This window comes from Chrysemys picta, chromosome 12 (genome assembly GCF_011386835.1).
Source record: "Chrysemys picta bellii isolate R12L10 chromosome 12, ASM1138683v2, whole genome shotgun sequence".
Classification (NCBI taxonomy): Eukaryota; Metazoa; Chordata; order Testudines; family Emydidae; genus Chrysemys; species Chrysemys picta.
Window position 1 is genome coordinate 18,327,328 of NC_088802.1, and position 17,377 is coordinate 18,344,704.

Sequence of the window (17,377 nt, forward strand, 5' to 3'; positions counted from 1 at the left end):
TGCAGACAGAAGGCAAGAGTCGATGCTCCGTCTGCTGGAGCATCAAACTGATATGCTCCAGCGTATGGTTGAGCTGCAGGAAAGGCAGCAGGAGCAGAGACTGCCGCTACAGCCCCTGTGTAACCAACAGCCCTCCTCCCCAAGTTCCATAGCCTCCTCACCCAGACGCCCAAGAACACGGTGGGGGGGCCTCCGGCCACCCAGTCACTCCACCCCAGATGATTGCCCAAGCATCAGAAGGCTGGCCTTCAATAAGAGTTAAAGTTTTAAAATGCAGTGTGTCCTTTTCCTTCCCTCCTCCCCCACCCATCCCAGGCTACCTTGGCAATTATCCCCCTAGTTGTGTGAGGAATTAATAAAGAATGCATGAATGTGAAATAACAATGACTTTATTGCCTCTACAAGCGGTGCTCGAAGTGGGGAGGGGAGGGTGGGGTGGTTGGTTTACAGCGAAGTAGAGTGAACCGGGGGGGGCGGAGGGTTCATCAAGAAGAAACAAACAGAAGTTTCAAACCGTAGCCTGGCCAGTCACAAAACTCGTTTTCAAAGCTTCTCTGATGCGCACGGCGCCCTGCTGTGCTCCTCTAACCGCCCTGGTGTCTGGCTGCGCGTAATCAGCGGCCAGGCGATTTGCCTCAACCTCTCACCCTGCCATAAATGTCTCCCCCTTACTCTCACAGATATGGTGGAGGGCACAGCAAGCAGCAATAACAATGGGGATATTCTTTTCTCTGAGGTCTGAGCGAGTCAGTAAGCTGCGCCAGCGCGCTTTTAAACGTCCCAATGCACATTCCACCACCATTTGGTACTTGCTCAGCCTGTAGTTGAACAGGTCCTGACTCTTGTCCAGGCTGCCTGTGTACAGCTTCATGAGCCATGGCATTAAGGGGTAGGCTGGGTCCCCAAGGATCACGATAGGCATTTCAACATCGCCAACGGTTACTTTCTGGTCCGGGAAGAAAGTCCCTTCCTCCAGCTTTCGAAACAGAGCAGAGTGCCTGAAGACGCGAGCATCATGTACGTTTCCTGGCCATCCCACGTTGATGTTGGTGAAACGTCCCTTGTGATCCACCAGGGCTTGCAGCAGGAGGGGAAGCAAATGAATACAGAACAAATCTATTTTTTACATCTTAAGCTGGCAGCCAATGGTGCAGCATGACTGATAGCCTCTGCAGTACGACAATGATAGATACCAGTCGTAATATACCATCTTCTACCAAAAGGCAAGGGGCTGCTGCTGTGTAGCAATGCAGCCCCACGTCTGCCAGCCCCACATCTGCCAGCACCCAGATTGCCCTCGGCCTCTTCTGGGTGCTTAGCAGACAATACTGGGCAATTGGCAGAAAATAGCATACTACGACTGATAGCCATCATCATCGAGACAGTAGCATGTCTGCCCAGGTGCCCATGATTGACATCCACTGCAGTACAATGACAACAGATACCAGTCATAATATACCATTTTCTACCAAAAGACAAGGGGCTGGTGCAATGCAGCCCTACAGCTGCCAGCCCCACGGCTACTAGTCATGCTACACCATCTACCACCAAAAGGCAGTTAGCAGCTGCTGCTGTGTAGCAATGCAGTACCACGTCTGCCGGCACACAGATGACATATGGTGACGGTGAGCTGATCTGAGCAGGCTCCATGCTTGCCATGGTATGTTGTCTGCACAGGTAATCCAGGTAAAAAGGCGCGAATCTATTGTCTGCCGGTGCTCTGACGGAGGGGGAGGGCTGGATGACATGTACCCAAAACCCCCCGCAACACTGTTTTGCATCATTCAGGCACTGGGATTTCAACCCAGAATTCCAGTGGGCTGCGGAGACTGCAGGAACTGTGAGATAGCTACCTATAGTGCAATGCTCCGGAAGTCGACGCTAGCCTCGGTACTGTGGACACGGTCCGCCGACTAGAGAACTTAGAGCATTTTATGTGGGGACACACACATTCGGCTGTATACAACCAATTTCTATAAAACCGGCTTCTATAAATTCGACCTAATTTCATAGTGTAGACATACCCTCAGACAGCTGGGGGCGGCATGTTTGTGCTCTGCCCCTTTCTCGGTAAATGTAACTTACATGGCTGTAACTTTACTCACTCTGGCCCCTTTGGCAGCAGGACACTGAGACTTTTCAGGACCCAGACTCTGAATCATAACCTTTCTGGGTCTATTTTCTCAGCGTCTACTCTGAGCTTCGCACCATGGGGCCCTCATCCTTCATAGACTGTAATGCAAATAGCCACACAAGCCTTGTGTAGATGGGGAAACTGAGTCTGCAAGGACAATGCAAACCTTGGCAGCAACTAAGTAAGTCCTGAGCTCCAGCCAGAGCTGCATCCCTGGTTTAATGGCCCTAAGGGGCTTTGCCAGGGTGCAGAGTATAAGAGGTGAGGTGCAGCTTCACCCTGGCCACGCCCCTCTATCCCTGCTCCACCCCCTTCTCCTCCAGCCTGTCCATGCCCCAACCCCACTCCCTCACAGCCCTCCCAGGAGCACTCCCTGTGCCTGCCGCTGCAGGGGAGGAGGCACAAGCGACTCCTTTGTTGGAGGAATTTCCCAGGGTGGGGGAGGGCTTTACCCCTTTTCTACACCCACTTGGCCCACTCTAGCCAGCTCGGGAGCCAGAGCACAATGATGGGCTGGGTCCAAATGTCAAGAATGTCTATTGATTTAGGGTCCAAATTTAGGATACTGACCTGAGTATTTAGGGGCTGGTTCTCCAAGGGGCTGGGCACCTGCAGCACCCACTGACTCCGGATGCAGCTGTGGATGCAGGTGTAACAGGTGCCCTGAAATCCTGTATTTCGAAGAGATAAACTGTGACAGCCAAAATTAGGCCAGTGTTGTGAATTTAGGCCTTAGAGATCGGCCATTAACAACAGTACATGGGCTAAGTCTCATTGTAAGTTGGTGTTTGTACTTGGTCACAGCTCAGTCCCATGACTGTAAGCAGCAGAGGTGCTGACTCCTTGGGTGCTCCGGAGCTCAAACACCCACAAAAACAATATAGTGGGTGCTCAGCACCCACCAGCCACAGCTGTTCAATGGGGCCACTGATCAGCTGTTCGGAGGCTGGGAGAGGCACTTGGGGGAGGGTGGAGAGCAGCTAACTGCAGGGATGGGGGCTTTGGGGGAGAAGTTGGAGCAGCAGTGAGAAGAGGTTGAGTGAGGGCGGGGCCCCAGGGGAGTGGTGTAGTGGGGGGCGGGGCCTCGGGGCAGAGCTGGGGTGGAGCACCCCCTGGAAAAATAAAAGTCAGCACCTATGGTAAGCAGAGACCTAGAAATATATACCCAGTGTCCAGAGCCAGCCAGTCCCCCAGGGATGTAACAACAAGTTCATAACCTTTCCCACAGGATGGGTAATTCCACCGTTTTGTTCATGGGACGAGAACCTCAAGGTGAATCTGAACAAAGTGAAAGTAGCAGAAATGTGACCCCTGCCCTGCACACTGTGCTCAGGTGCCCTAGGGAGACATGGCTTTCACCTGGTGTCCAAGCCCCTGCAAAGTCTCAAGAATTATGACGGGGAGTGAGAAGGAGCTGCGTGTCTGCTCGAAGTGCCTCTGACGTCCTAGGGGGGGGAAAGAGAGAAAAGAGCGCTCGGTCTAATATGTCACACAGGGGGATCCATCCTCCATGCCGGGCTTGGGGCTGTCACACTCTGGGATCCAGGGTGATTGCCCTGTGCATGGTACGTTTAGACCCTCTTTTCAGAACTGAGAGACGGGATCAGAGTTTGAAGCAGCACCAGGGGATGAGATTTCAGCAAACCACACACTGGCAGTTGCAGAATCCAATCAGTGAAAGGCCCCAGCACAGAAGACCACATGGATACATGTGTTATCATGCAGCTCTCACCACACTGGGGAGTTCTGCATAAAAATGGATGGTTGGATCTGGCCCACTGAGCTCAAGGCCACCACCAGCCTGTGACTGCGCTGACAACACTGAGTGCAGGAATGAGAATCAGGCAGTGGCTCCCTAAGGGTTGTCCCGAGGTCTGAGGATAAACCAACCTGTCCTGGGAATGGAAAGGGGGAGGCAGCCAAAGAAACAAGGCTATTCAGGGATAGTAAAGGCTGAAGAGAAAAAATTTGGGCAAAACAAGCAAACCAGTGAAATGGTAACCGCTAGGCATCAACAGGATCAGAAGGGATTTTACAAATACAGGAAATAGAGGCCTTGTTCTGGCCTAAAAGCCATGAGTTCTCTGAGCGAATGGGGCTTTTCCATCTCTAACATCTGCACGTCTGTCAGGGCCAGCTCTAACTTTTTTGCTGCCCCAAGCAGCAAAAAAAAGCGCCGCCCCCCGAGCCCCTCCCCGGCCGAGTGCCGCGCCGCCAGAACCCCCCCTCCGAGCGCCACGCCCCGCGCCACCCCCCCGCCGAGCGCCGCGCCGCCGGAGCCCGCCCCCACCCACCGATCGCTGCCCCCCCACCGATCGCCGCCCCTCCGGAGCCCGCCCGCCGAGCGCCGCGCCGCTGGAGCACCCCCCCCCCCCATGGAATGCCACGCTGCGCTGCCCCCCCCGCCGAGCACCGGAGTCCCCCCTCCACGGAATGCCGCGCCGCTTAGGGTTACCATATTTCAACAATCAAAAAAGAGGACGGGAGGAGCCCCGCCCTAGCCCCACCCCCGTCCTGTCCTAGCCCCGCCCCTGTCCTGTCCTAGCCCCGCCCCTGCCCCTTCCACTCCCTCCCACTTCCTGCCCCCTCAGAACCCCCAACCCTCCCCCCCACTCCTTGTCCCCTGACTGCCCCCCAGGACTCCACCCCCTCCCTAAGCCTCCCTGCCTCTTGTCCCCTGACTGCCCCCTCCTGAGACCTTCCCCACATCCTAACTGGCCCCCTAGGACCCTACCCCCTACCTGTCCCCTGACTGCCCCAACCCTTATCCACACCCCCACCCCCTGACAGCCCCCCCCAGAACTCCTGACCCATCTAAACCCCTCTGCTCCCTGTCCCCCCCCTCCTGGGACCCCTGCTCCTAACTGCCCTCCTGAACCCCACCCCCTACCTAAGCCTCCCTGTTCCTTATCCCCTAACTGCCCCTTCCTAAGACCCCTCTCCCTAACTGCCCCCCAGGACCCTACCTCCTACCTGTACCCTGACTGCCCAAAACCTTATCCACCCCCCCCAGAAAGCCCCCCCCCCGAACTCCCGACACCCCCCCCCCCCGTTCCTTGTCCCCTGACTGCCCCCTCCTGGGACCCCTGCTCCTAACTGCCCTCCAGAACCCCACACCCTACCTAAGCCTCCCTGTGCCTTGACCCCTAACTGCCCCTCCTGAGACCCCCCCCACCTGTACCCTGACTGCCCAAAACCTTACACCCCCAACCCCCAGACAGCCCCCCCCGAACTCCTGACCCATCCAACCCTCCCCCCTGCTCCCTGTCTCTTGACTACCCACCCCCACCCCAGAACCTCCCTGCCACTTCTCTGACCCCCGGCCCCCTTACTGTGCTGCAGAGCAGCGCGCTCGACAGCGGGGGAGCGGAGCAGGCTCGGAGCTCCAGACGGCGAACAGCCGGCGATCTGTGAATGCAGGGAGGGAGGGGGAGGGAGGTAGAGGAGGGGAGTGGTGTCAAGTTTCAGGAGAGAGGAGGGGGGAAGTGACGGAAGGGCTCTGGGTCTGGCTGTCGGAGCCCGGGCTGCTTTGTAGGCCGCGCGCACGCTCTGTATGGGCGGGGAGGAGGGGAAGTCCGGACATTGACAAATTCCCCCCGGACGCTATTTTTAACTCGAAAAAGCCGGACATGTCCGGGGGAATCCGGACGAATGGTAACCCTAGCGCCGCTGGAAACCCCCCCCCCCCGAGAGCCGCGGCCTGCGCCGCCCCCCCCCCCGCCGAGTGCCACGCCGCCTGAACGCCCCCCGCCGAGCGCCGCGTCACCGGAGCGCCCCCGCCCCCCCGTGGAATGCCGCGCCATGCCGCGCTGCCCCCCCATCCCCCGCCACCCCAAGATTGGCCGCCCCTTACCAGGTGCCGCCCCAAGCATGTGCTTGGTTGCCTGGAGCCAGCCCTGACGTCTGTAACTGCAAAGAACAATAATAATTCCCGTCTCTGCCATGCACACACCGAGTTATGCTGTATCTCTGAGTGCTGGACTCCAGTGCCCATGATTCAGGAGCTGTCCTGTCTCTGTGCAGGGATCTGGGTGGCTGGAACAGTCTCACCCGCAGGAATTCACTCGCTGGCTGCTGGCCCTGCCCCTCCAGCTCACTGACCAGCTTGTTGTGATGAGATATTAGCTTGGAAAAGTTGGTGGCATTTTCACCCCGTTTCTTCACAATCTCCCTGTCCAGTTCACCCAGTTGAGCCAGCAGGAATTACTCTTGGTCCTGGATACACCAGCCCAGAGAGTCAAAATGAGAAACAATTTCCTGCCTCTAAGCTTCTGTCTTTCCCTGTAATGGCAGGTCACGAACATGCGGAGAGTCATGGGCCATTTCATCCTCCTCCTCTTCCCCTAGTGCTTACATAGCACTTTTCATCAGTCGATCTCCAGCATTTTACAGTGAAGGTAAGTGACATTATCCCCATTTTACAGGTGGGAAACTGAGGCACAGAGCCATGATGTCCCAGTTCCACAGCGAGACTTAGGTGACTAAAGCCCAGGTTTAGATACCAAACTCCCAGAATTAGGTGCCACTGAAATCCAGAAAACCTCTGCCCGGCTGCCCCTAACTGTGCAGGCAGCTAAACTCACTCACCGCCAACATTTCTATGGCAGAATTTCCCAACTTCTTAAATTTCCACTTCTGAGCCTGGGCACTGCTGCTGCCTCACTCTAGGTGCCCAGACACCTGCCTCACACCTAAACCCCAGAGGGATCCTCAAAGCAGAAGGCCGGTAGTGGAAAGCCTGTCTTGCCTGTGGGGCTCAATCCTGTAGGAGTGTGCTGAGCACCCCTTTGGATCAGGGCTCAGACAAAATCCAGAGGAGGTGCCGGCAGAGGCTCCTTTATAACTTTGAGCCCAGTGGTTGGGTCACTCGCCTGGCATATGGGAGACTAAGGCTATGGCTACACTACACAGTGTTTAGTGACATGGCTGTGTTGCCACATCTCTGAAAGACAAACATTTTGTCTTTCAATTACCAGTGTAGACAAAGCCTTAGGTTCCACTCCCTGCTGTGACTGATGGGGAGGAAGGGTTTGAACACGGGTCTCCCACTGCTCAGATGACTGCCCTAACCACGGGGGTCTGGGATATTCTGATGTGGGGCTCCCTCAATCTCTTCTGATCAAGCTGCTCCATGTTGACTAAATAATTAAATAGCCCCTGGGTCAGAGGGAGAAAGTGACAATGACTCTATTGCCAGGGGATCAGGGCACTGGGAGGTAGAAGATGCAGGTGCAGGACCCTGCTCCAATAGCTATTTAATTACAGTCCCTTTTCTGCAGGAGGCAGCATTTCATTGCAACCCTGTGACGTAACACTGGACCTTTCCTGGGGATGTGATGTAGGCTCCGTAGAGAGAGTCCCTTATAGATGCACTGGAGCACTCCCAGCCCCCAACACCAGTGAGAACAGCAGAGTTAGACCATGTGCAGGGTCACCAGCCCATCAGTGCCTAGAACTATCACTGGGGTAGGTCACTTGTGGGAGGGCAGGGTGCAGCACACGCTCTCCTGCTGGGCAATCTCAGAGAGATTCTGTATTGTAGTTTAAATGAATTCCTCAGAGTTCTGAATTAATATGCCCAGTAAGGAATCTATTTGTCAAAAAAGAAAATACAGAATCTTTTTTTTGGTCTGTCTTGTTATGGACATAGTTGCCTGCAGGTATTTTGAAATAAATTACCAAAATAATTGAAATTGGCATGATTATATCATGTTATTTTGACAAATAAAATATGCAGAATTTTAAAATATTATGCACAGAATTTTTAGCTTTTTGGTGTTGAATTCCCCCAGGAGTACTGGGTCCCTTCATGGATCGCGCTCTTTGTCTCCGAATCAAAAGGAGAGAGGAAAGTTTCCCAGCATGCAGCAGCTTCATGAGGCGAGGGGGCCCTGTCTGCTTTTCCTGAGCCCAGATGGCCCCAAGGACTCCCAAGGAAAGGGTCAGCTAGTCAGGGGCACTGCAGTTAGGTTGGTTGTTTTGTGCTATGTGATCTAAATTCTCTTGTGCTTTTTCTGGTTAAGTGAAAGAGCAATAATGTGTTGGACTTGTGCAAAGACTCTGTGTGTGTGTTAAATGCTTCACAACTACTGCGTGCCTCTGGAGAGAGTTTAGCTGAAAACCAGAAAGCTCTCACCTCGGCGTGGAGTTCTGGGAGATGGTGTGTTTAAACATGTGGGAGTCTGAAGGGTCAGCTCTGCACCAGGGGGTTAGGCAGTGGGATCCAGGCTTCAGGACAGGGGGCTAGAGAGCACTCCAAGAATGTGCCCAGGGACCCCAAGACTGGACCAATGGATGGGCTCTGTTCCAGTCCCAGAGGCTTGACTTATGTGGGGATCCTGGGGCTCAGATGCTTGGATTCCCCTTACAGCAGTCTGGTGGAACCTAACGGGTTCTGAGATACACACACACACACCAGTAAACAGAAACCTTCTCACTGCCCAGCATCCAAACACCCTTAACTCTGACCACATGGGTTCTGGTGAATATTTCTACATGTCTGAAATATTAAATTCAGAGACATGAATGGAGAGGTCTCCCCCTCAGGGCTGTCACATCCCTTTGCCTTGGACTGAGGGGGGCTCTTTCCTGGATGCTGCTCCCTGTTTCTGGATTAGGCAGAGGCTCTCCCTCCAGTGCCGCCACCTCCTGCTCCCTTTGCCTTGGGGTGGGAAGGTTTCTATTAATGGTTCTTCCTGGGCTGGGGAGAGGCTGTCTGCTGCTCCATGTCTTCCACCGTTCTCTTTGGCCAGGATACAGCAGCTGGTGGCTTTAACCGTAGATACCTGTGGCCAATGGCTGCCCCGACTCTGCAGCTGGGAATGCGGCAGCCCCAGCAGGAGTAGCAGGGAGATGTAGCAGGGGAAGAGGTAGAAAAGCAGCAAGATAGACGGGAGTACCCAAGGGGCCTGTCTGTGACTCCATGTTCAAGCTGTTATAGTGTTTGAGGGGTTCCTCAACATTTGATACCTGGTAGGTGAAATCTAAATATAGAATATGCAACCAGTGTAGGGATTGTGCCCTGCTTTGTAACTGTTTGCCTTGAGTTTGGTACTCACGTTCCAGAGCTACTCTAGACAGCGTGACGGGAGAACTGAACCGGGGTCTCCCACATGCCAGCTGAGTGCTCTAACCACGGGGTAAAAGTTACAAGCTGGGTGACATCATCAAAACCACCTCCTTCTCCCTCCCCCTGCTTCCCCCCCATGCTCACATTTTGTGTGGAGCAAGGCAGGTGCCTACCTCATTCCAGCAAGAAAACCCTTAGGCGCCTGAGCCACCTGACATCAGGCGCTGGGTTCCCGCCTGTGGGTGGCTACGCAGAGATAGACGCCCCTCTGCAGCCCTGATTTAGGCACCTGTCTGTGAGAGAGGGGCAGGGCTTAGGACACCCCTCTCCCCTTGATGGCCTCTCTCATTGGCTAGCTTAGCTGCTCCCCGCCTACTGAGCTGGCTTTTGGGAATCGCATTGTAAGGTGCCTTATGGGGTGCACTGTCACAATCCCTGACAGGGGAACCAGCCCGGGGGCAGCAAGAGGGGAAAAACCATAGGCACCTAAGCCACCTGCGTGTTAAAGTCAGGAACACTTCTTAAGCTGCTTTCAATTAAGCCTACAGCTGTTAGGGGATGTGGTTCAGACCTGGGTCTGGGTTTGCAGCAGGCTTTCTTGGCCACTCCTCCCTGACCACATGAATTCCAAGGGTGGGGGCAGGAGAAGTGGGAATATGCACAAAACCAGTGATGTATTGTGGCACCCTCTGCTGGATGCATCCCAGCAATACAACCAGCAATGCTTGCAAACATAGGGAAATGGGCAGCAGAAGCATAGATATCAGAGTAGCAGCCGTGTTAGTCTGTATCCGCAAAAAGAAGAACAGGAGGACTTGTGGCACCTTAGAGACTAACAAATTTATTAGATATGATATGCATCCGAAGAAGTGGGCTGTAGTCCACGAAAGCTTATGCTCTAATAAATTTGTTAGTCTCTAAGGTGCCACAAGTCCTCCTGTTCTTCTTTTTGCAGAAGCATAGATAGTTATAGATATAGTAGGGGACTTTACCTAGGTATATTTAATTCTGCCTCAGTGCAGGGGGGGGAGGAAGGGTGGTCTAGATGACCTCTTCAGATCCCTTCCAGCTCTACATTTCTATGACCTTACACTGACACGAGCGTTAAAAGATTTCTGGAGGCAGCTTAGATAGCAAGTACATGCGAAGCCCTGGGTGAGTACAGCACCATTGTGGACACAGCAACACGGGTATGACTTGGGTGGGGCTCTGCAGTGTGAACACTCACAGCTGGGTGACACTAACCCAGTTGCTCAGACAAAGGTGTAGATCATCAGGACTAACTCTGCAGTGAAGAGGGGCCTCTAGTGACTACAGGTTTAAAATACTTTTCTATTATAAGAAGGGCCATTACCTATATTAACACATTACAATCGCAGTTTCCCCACTGACACTCTACAGTTATGTTGCGAAATACCTGGTAAAAAAGGCCTGATCATTCAACCATTGAGGTCAATAGCAAATCTCCCACTTAGTTCAGGGGGAGCAAAACTAAATGCGTAGGTCCTGATCTTACAAAGACAGATTAACGTGCTTAAGTGTGTATAGCTAGTGGAGTCCTGTAGGGGTCTGTCCTCAGTCTGGTAATATTCAGTATTTATATTAACAACTTGGATAATGGAGTGGTGAGTATGCAGTCAGGAGTAGATCTTAGGGAAAACTTTCTAACAGTATGTCTACACTACGAAATTAGGTCGAATTTATAGAAGCCGGTTTTATAGAAATCGGTTGTATACAGCCGATTGTGTGTGTCCCCACATAAAATGCTCTAAGTGCATTAAGTCGGCGGACCACGTCCACAGTACCGAAGCTAGCATCGACTTCCGGAGCATTGCACTATGGGTAGCTATCCCACAGTTCCCGCAGTCTCTGCCGCCCATTGGAATTCTGGGTTGAGATCCCAATGCCTGAATGATGCAAAACAGTGTCGCGGGGGGTTCTGGGTACATGTCGTCAGGCACCTTCCCCTCCATCAGAGCAACGGCAGACAATCGATTCGCGCCTTTTTACCTGGGTTACCTGTGCAGACAACATACCACACCGAGCACGGAGCCCGCTCAGCTCAGCTCAGCTCACCGTCACCATATGTCATCTGGGTGCCGGCAGACGTGGTACTGCATTGCTACACAGCAGCAGCTAATTGCCTTTTGGCAGTAGACGCTGCAGTATGACTGGTAGCCGTCATCGGCGATCTGGGTGCTGGCAGACGGGGGGCTGCATTGCTATACAGCAGCAGCCCCTTGCCTTTTGGTAGAAGATGGTGTATTACGACTGGTATCCGTCGTCATCGTAATTCAGTGGCTGAAACTCTGTATGTCCCCCAGTTGCTGCCTTCCCAATGACGATGATGGCTATCAGTTGTAGTATGCTATTTTCTGCCAAGCTCCCAGAAGATGCCGAGGGCTATCAGTCATGCTGCTCCATCGTCTGCCAGCTTAAGATGTAAAAAATAGATTTGTTCTGTATTCATTTGCTTCCCCCTCCCTCCATGAAATCAACAGCTTGCTAAACCCAGGGTTTTGAGTTCAATCTTTGGGGGGGCCATTCTGTGTGACAGTTGTTTGTGTTTCTCGCTGATGCACAGCCACCTTTGTTGATTTTAATTGCCTGTACCTGTACGCCATGTCGTCACTCGCCCCTCCCTCCCTCCGTCCGTCAGATACTAGTTTCGCGCCTTTTTTCAGACCAGACGCCATAGCACTGGGATCATGGAGCCCACTCAGATCACTGCGGCAATTATGAGCACTATGAACACCACGCGCATTGTCCTGGAGTATATGCAGAGCCAGGACATGCCAAAGCAAAACCAGGACCAGCCGAGGAGGCGATTGCAGCGCGGCGACGAGAGTGATGAGGAAATTGACATGGACATAGACCTCTCACAAGGCACAGGCCCCAGCAATGTGGAAATCATGGTGTTACTGGGGCAGGTTCATGCCATGGAATGCCGATTCTGGGCCCGGGAAACAAGCACAGACTGGTGGGACCGCATCGTGTTGCAGGTGTGGGATGATTCCCAGTGGCTGCGAAACTTTCGCATGCGTAAGGGCACTTTCATGGAACTTTGTGACTTGCTTTCCCCTGCCCTGAAGTGCAAAGACACCAAAATGAGAGCAGCCCTCGCAGTTGAGAAGTGAGTGGCTATAGAACTGTGGAAGCTTGCAACACCAGACAGCTACCGGTCAGTTGGGAATCAATTTGGAGTGGGCAAATCTATTGTGGGGGCTGCTGTGATCCAAGTTGCCAGGGCAATCAAAGACCAGCTGCTATCAAGGGTAGTTACTCTGGGAAACGTGCAGGCCATTGTGGATGGCTTTAATGCGCTGGGATTCCCAAACTGTGGTGGGGCGATATACTGAACCCATATCCCTATCTTGGCACCGGAGCACCAAGCCACCGAGTACATAAACCGCAAGGGGTACTTTTCAATGGTGCTGCAAGCACTGGTGGATCACAAGGGACATTTCACCGACATCAGCATGGGATGGCTGGGAAAGGTGTATGACGCTCGCGTCTTCAGGCACTCTGGTCTGTTTTGAAAGCTGGAGGAAGGGACTTTCTTCCCGGACCAGAAAATAACCGTTGGGGATGTTGAAATGCCTATCGTGATCCTTGGGGACCCAGCCTACCCCTTAATGCCATAGCTCATGAAGCCGTACACAGGCAGCCTGGACAGTAGTCAGGACCTGTTCAACTACAGGCTGAGCAAGTGCGAAAGGTGGTGGAATGTGCAGTTGGACGTTTGAAAGCGCGCTGGTGCAGTTTACTGACTCGGTTAGATCTCAGCACAACCTATATTCCAATTGTAATTGCTGCTTGTTGTGTACTCCACAATATCTGTGAGAGTAAGGGGGAGATGTTTATTGCAGGGTGGGAGGTTGAGGCAACTCGCCTGGTGGCCAATTTCACACAGCCAGACAACAGGACGATTAGAAGAGCACAGCAAGGCGTACTGCACATCAGAGAAGCTTTGAAAGTCAGTTTCATGATTGGCCAGGGTACGGTGTGACAGTTGTGTTTGTTTCTCTTGAAGTTACCCACCCCCATATATATGAAAGGAAATAAAGTCACAGTTGTTTAAAAAACATTCTTTATTATCTGTTGCACAACACATTGAGAGAAATCGGAAGGTAGATTGGGGAAGGGGGCGGGTATTGTGTTAGGGGGGTGGAGGAGGAGGGAAGGACAAGTCCAGAAACCAAATCAAAATTTCGGATATGTCAGCTTTCTGCTGCTTGGGCGATCCTCTGGGGTTGATTGTGTGGGTCCCCATAGCCTCCCCCCTCATGTTCTTGGGCGTCTGGGTGAGGAGGCTATGGAACTTGGGAAGGAAGGAGGGCAGTGGAAAAGCTCTTTATACATCACCTAAGATCCAACCCACCAGTTCCTTGACTTCTTGTTCTGTATCTTTTTTATCACTGTTTTGGAGACCACATTCCAAACCATGTGGGTGAAGAGGCACAGCCTAACCAGTGCTAGGACACACCATTCATGTATCCTGGCTTTGATGAGCTTCTTATTTCCTATTGTGAATGCTAACTTCAGTTTTGCAAACTTTGGTGGGATATTTGATATTGGTGAACAGAACTGTGTGAGAAGCATAATACGTTCAGTTAAGTTCCCAAAACATATACTGTGTGTATATCTATATAATATATAGTTTTTTGTCCAGTGAAAAAAATTTCCCTGGAACTTAACCCCCCTATTTACATTAATTCTTATGGGGAAATTGGATTCGCTTAACATCGTTTCACTTAAAGTCGCATTTTTCAGGAACATGACTACAATGTTAAGTGAGGAGTTACTGTATTAGCTAACTGATCCAATAAAAAAGTCACATGACATCAAAATATTCTGGTTCTTATTACATTTTTGTGCACATGTGGGCTCTGGTATCTTTTTTACATCTGAAACCCACTAAGTTAATGTATTTACATATTAATTAATTACTTATTATTATTATATAGTAAACTCCTCAATAAGTGTCCAGTCAATGCTTTGGGCATCTTTGACAATCTTTTAAAAATACTTGTGTGAAGAAACAGACCTGGGCACTATCCCAGGAGCAAATAAAATAACCCAGCAGCAACACAATCAGAGAAAACATTGAATAATGAAGGTGCTGATCTTGCTGTGCGGTTAAGTTTACACAGTGGGAGTAGTTCCACTGACTTTATGTCAAGTATGTTTTTAAGACACTTCAGAGGCCTAAATAAATCCTCTCAGAAACAGCAGGCACAGGGCGGATTCCTACCTGATTCCATTTTGTGAACATAAAAAGTAAGGAAGAAAACAATAAAACCAGGGAGAGGGGAGCAGGCTCTGGAGCTGTGGCTGAATCAGAGACTCTTCATCTTCACTGTAACTTGATCTAAGCAACAGGAAGGAGGAGGGGGAAAAACCTCCTCATAGTGAGCATAACACTGACTAACATTAAATCATTAAAGTCAGCCATTAAAGAGGACTCATTAAATAAAAAAGGAATAAATACATTGTTCAGTGAATTCTTTCATCATAAAACCACCTCTGTGAGCAGCAGAAGCTCTGTAAATGGGAGAAACTCTCCCGCTGACATAGTGCTGTGCACAATGGCGCTTATCTCTGTGTAACTTACGTCAGTCAGGGGGTTGGTCTATTCACACCCCTGAGCAACATAAATTCTGCCGACTTCAGCTGTAGGGTGGACACAGCCTCAGGCGCTTCTCTTTGGGAGAGGAGCACGGTTCAGGATACACCCCTGTTCTTAGCATCTCCCATCTGCCTGTTTAGGTGGCTCCCCACCTAGCGTGCTGGCTCTTGTGGATGGCATTGTAAGGCACCTGCCTGTCTCCATTCAACGTGCCGGGAGACTAGGCGCCTAAGTCAGGCTGTGTGGGTTGCAGTGTTCTTCTTGTGATCCAAGATGTTTATTTTGTTTTACTTTATCTTTTCCTTGTGTTTTCTCTGTTCCCTCTGGTTCAGCCCAGCCTGCCCTCCCCCAACCTGTGACTCTCACAGTGTTGCCAATCCCAGAACTTAAAAATCATGAGTCAGAACCAAAAATCATGAAATTGACCCCCCAAAACATGAGGGCTCAAAACAATATATAACGCATCCTGCTTTATCTTCTGATTTTTGAACTCTCCCTGCCCATCGAGCATGTGTGTGACAATTACAGTGTTACCAGCTCTCCCGTAGTTACAGGGGAATGTGACTTGGGCCCCTGTGGCAGGAGCTCTGGCTGGGAGACCCCAGTGAGCTCTAATCCCACTGATCTGTACAAATTGCTCCCTGCTGCTGTGGCACTTTCAGCTTCTCCCCAACCTCCTAAAACCTGATTGATTCATTCTGTGTCCCTGCCACCCCCACATCTGCCTTGCCCAGCCCAGCTGTTAGTTCTGCCCCCTGCCCAGCCCCAGGTCTGCCCCTCTGGGCCCCTCTGCTCCTCCTGCAGCCCCAAGGATCTTCATCCCCCCAACCCCCTCCCATCCCTGGGGATGCAGGGAGGGGGAGGAGCTTCCAGGGGTCATAGAGATGAGGAGCCAGGGGCTGGGTAGATGGGAGTCCTCCAGAGTCAGAGAGACTGCGAGGTGTGAGGCTCGAGATGCTAATTTCAGGGTCCCCAGTCTCAGGGACACAGTCTGATCCAGGATCCCGGCAACACCCGGAGCCAGGGTCGGATTCTCTCCCCAGGGACGGAGCCCGGCGGGAAAGTGAAGATCGGGGCCTCGTCACCAGCATCGATAAATGTCACCTGCCCCCGGTCACAGTCCAGACAAACCCGGATCCTGCTGGGGGCCCGGCTCAGGGGCAGGGGGGTCACAGGGGAGGTGAGAGCCTGGAACTGACCCCACCCCCACCGCCACACAGCCCAGATCCCCTCATCAGGGCTATAGCTGATCTCTCCCTTCCTCCTCACAGACTCTCTGGCCACCCCCACAGACCAGAATCGCCCATCCCCCACCTCCACCTCCCAGCAATGTCTCCCCGAGGTGAATCCCTCACAGCCCAACACACAGAGCTCAATGTCAAATCTCTCAGGGTTGTCGGGCAGATCCTGCCGTGTGTGTCCCCATCTCACACTTTTCCGATCCTCAGACAGGACAAGCTCGGGATTCACCGTGTCTGGATCCAGAGTCACATTCGCTGGGGAGAGAGAAAATCAGAGCATTGGGGCAGAGCTCAGCCCTGGGGGAGGGTTTGATGGCATCAGTGACAGGATTTGCCCCAGCTGGAGAGTGACTCAGGGAATCTCCTTCTTCCAGGATTTACCCAACAGATCAGAGCTCTCAGCACAGTGCTGGGGGGAGTCACTCCCCTGGCAGAGACAAGTCAGTGACAGGGTGAAAGTATCAGCTGTGCCAGGCCTGAGACTCTGACTCTTTCCCCTTCTGCCCCCACCTCTCCCCAGGGAGGGGATTAGAGACTCTGGGAGCCCCAGCAGATGGTACAACTCAGTGAATATTGACAGAGCTCCCCTCCCACCTTAAATCTCACTGTGTCCTGTCTTCTCCTGTTCTGGACTTTGCTATGGGGCCTCTCCACTGCACCCGGCCTGCTCTGAAATGTCACAGCTCAGACAGCAACAGGCCACACGGTACCAGGATTGGACATGCCCAGAATTTCACTGCTCAGCAGCAGTCACAGAACAAAAGTACATTAGCATGAGGCAGGGAGTGAGGGGTTAGCACAAGGGAAGGGGGTTCATGGTGGAATGAGGCAGAAGCTACAAGTGTGGGGGGAGCAGGGGTAGATTACGGTTTTGTGCAGCCCTGGGCCAGAGCAAGTGGGGACCCGTCCTCACCCCTTCTGCAGTCCTTCCACTCCCTTGCTCTTCTGCTGGGGAAAGGGCATGTGGGCTTGCCCCGCACCACCCACCTGGTGCTCCAGCCAGAGAGTGGGGGCAAGCCCTTACATCCCAATCCCGTTCCCTGGCTAGAGTGCCAGGTGGGTGGAGTGAGGCAAGCCCGGCAAGCCCCCAAGCCCTGACCCCACTCTCTGGCAGGAGCACCGGGCAGGCAGAGAGAGTCGGGGCATGGAGGCACCCATTTTTCACAGGCCCCCCAATTGGCCAGGGCCCCTGGGCACACGCCCCGTTGGCCCAGTGGCAAATCCGCCACTGAGGCAGGGAAGGTGTAGAATAGGTGGCTGGTGGAAAGAGGGAGAGGGTCATGCTAGTGATGGGGAGGCTAAAG

The 17,377-nt window shown here is 52.7% G+C and overlaps 1 protein-coding gene across 1 annotated transcript in view; it reads right to left on the reverse strand.

The window, feature by feature from the left end:
- LOC101935801 (butyrophilin subfamily 1 member A1-like) overlaps positions 1–17,377 on the reverse strand; it is a 53,292-nt gene that overhangs the window by 16,151 nt on the left and 19,764 nt on the right. Inside the window, exon 8 of the mRNA XM_065565101.1 lies at positions 16,037–16,328. Coding sequence (XP_065421173.1) covers positions 16,037–16,328 — 292 coding nt within the window. The remainder of the gene's footprint in view (positions 1–16,036; positions 16,329–17,377) is intronic.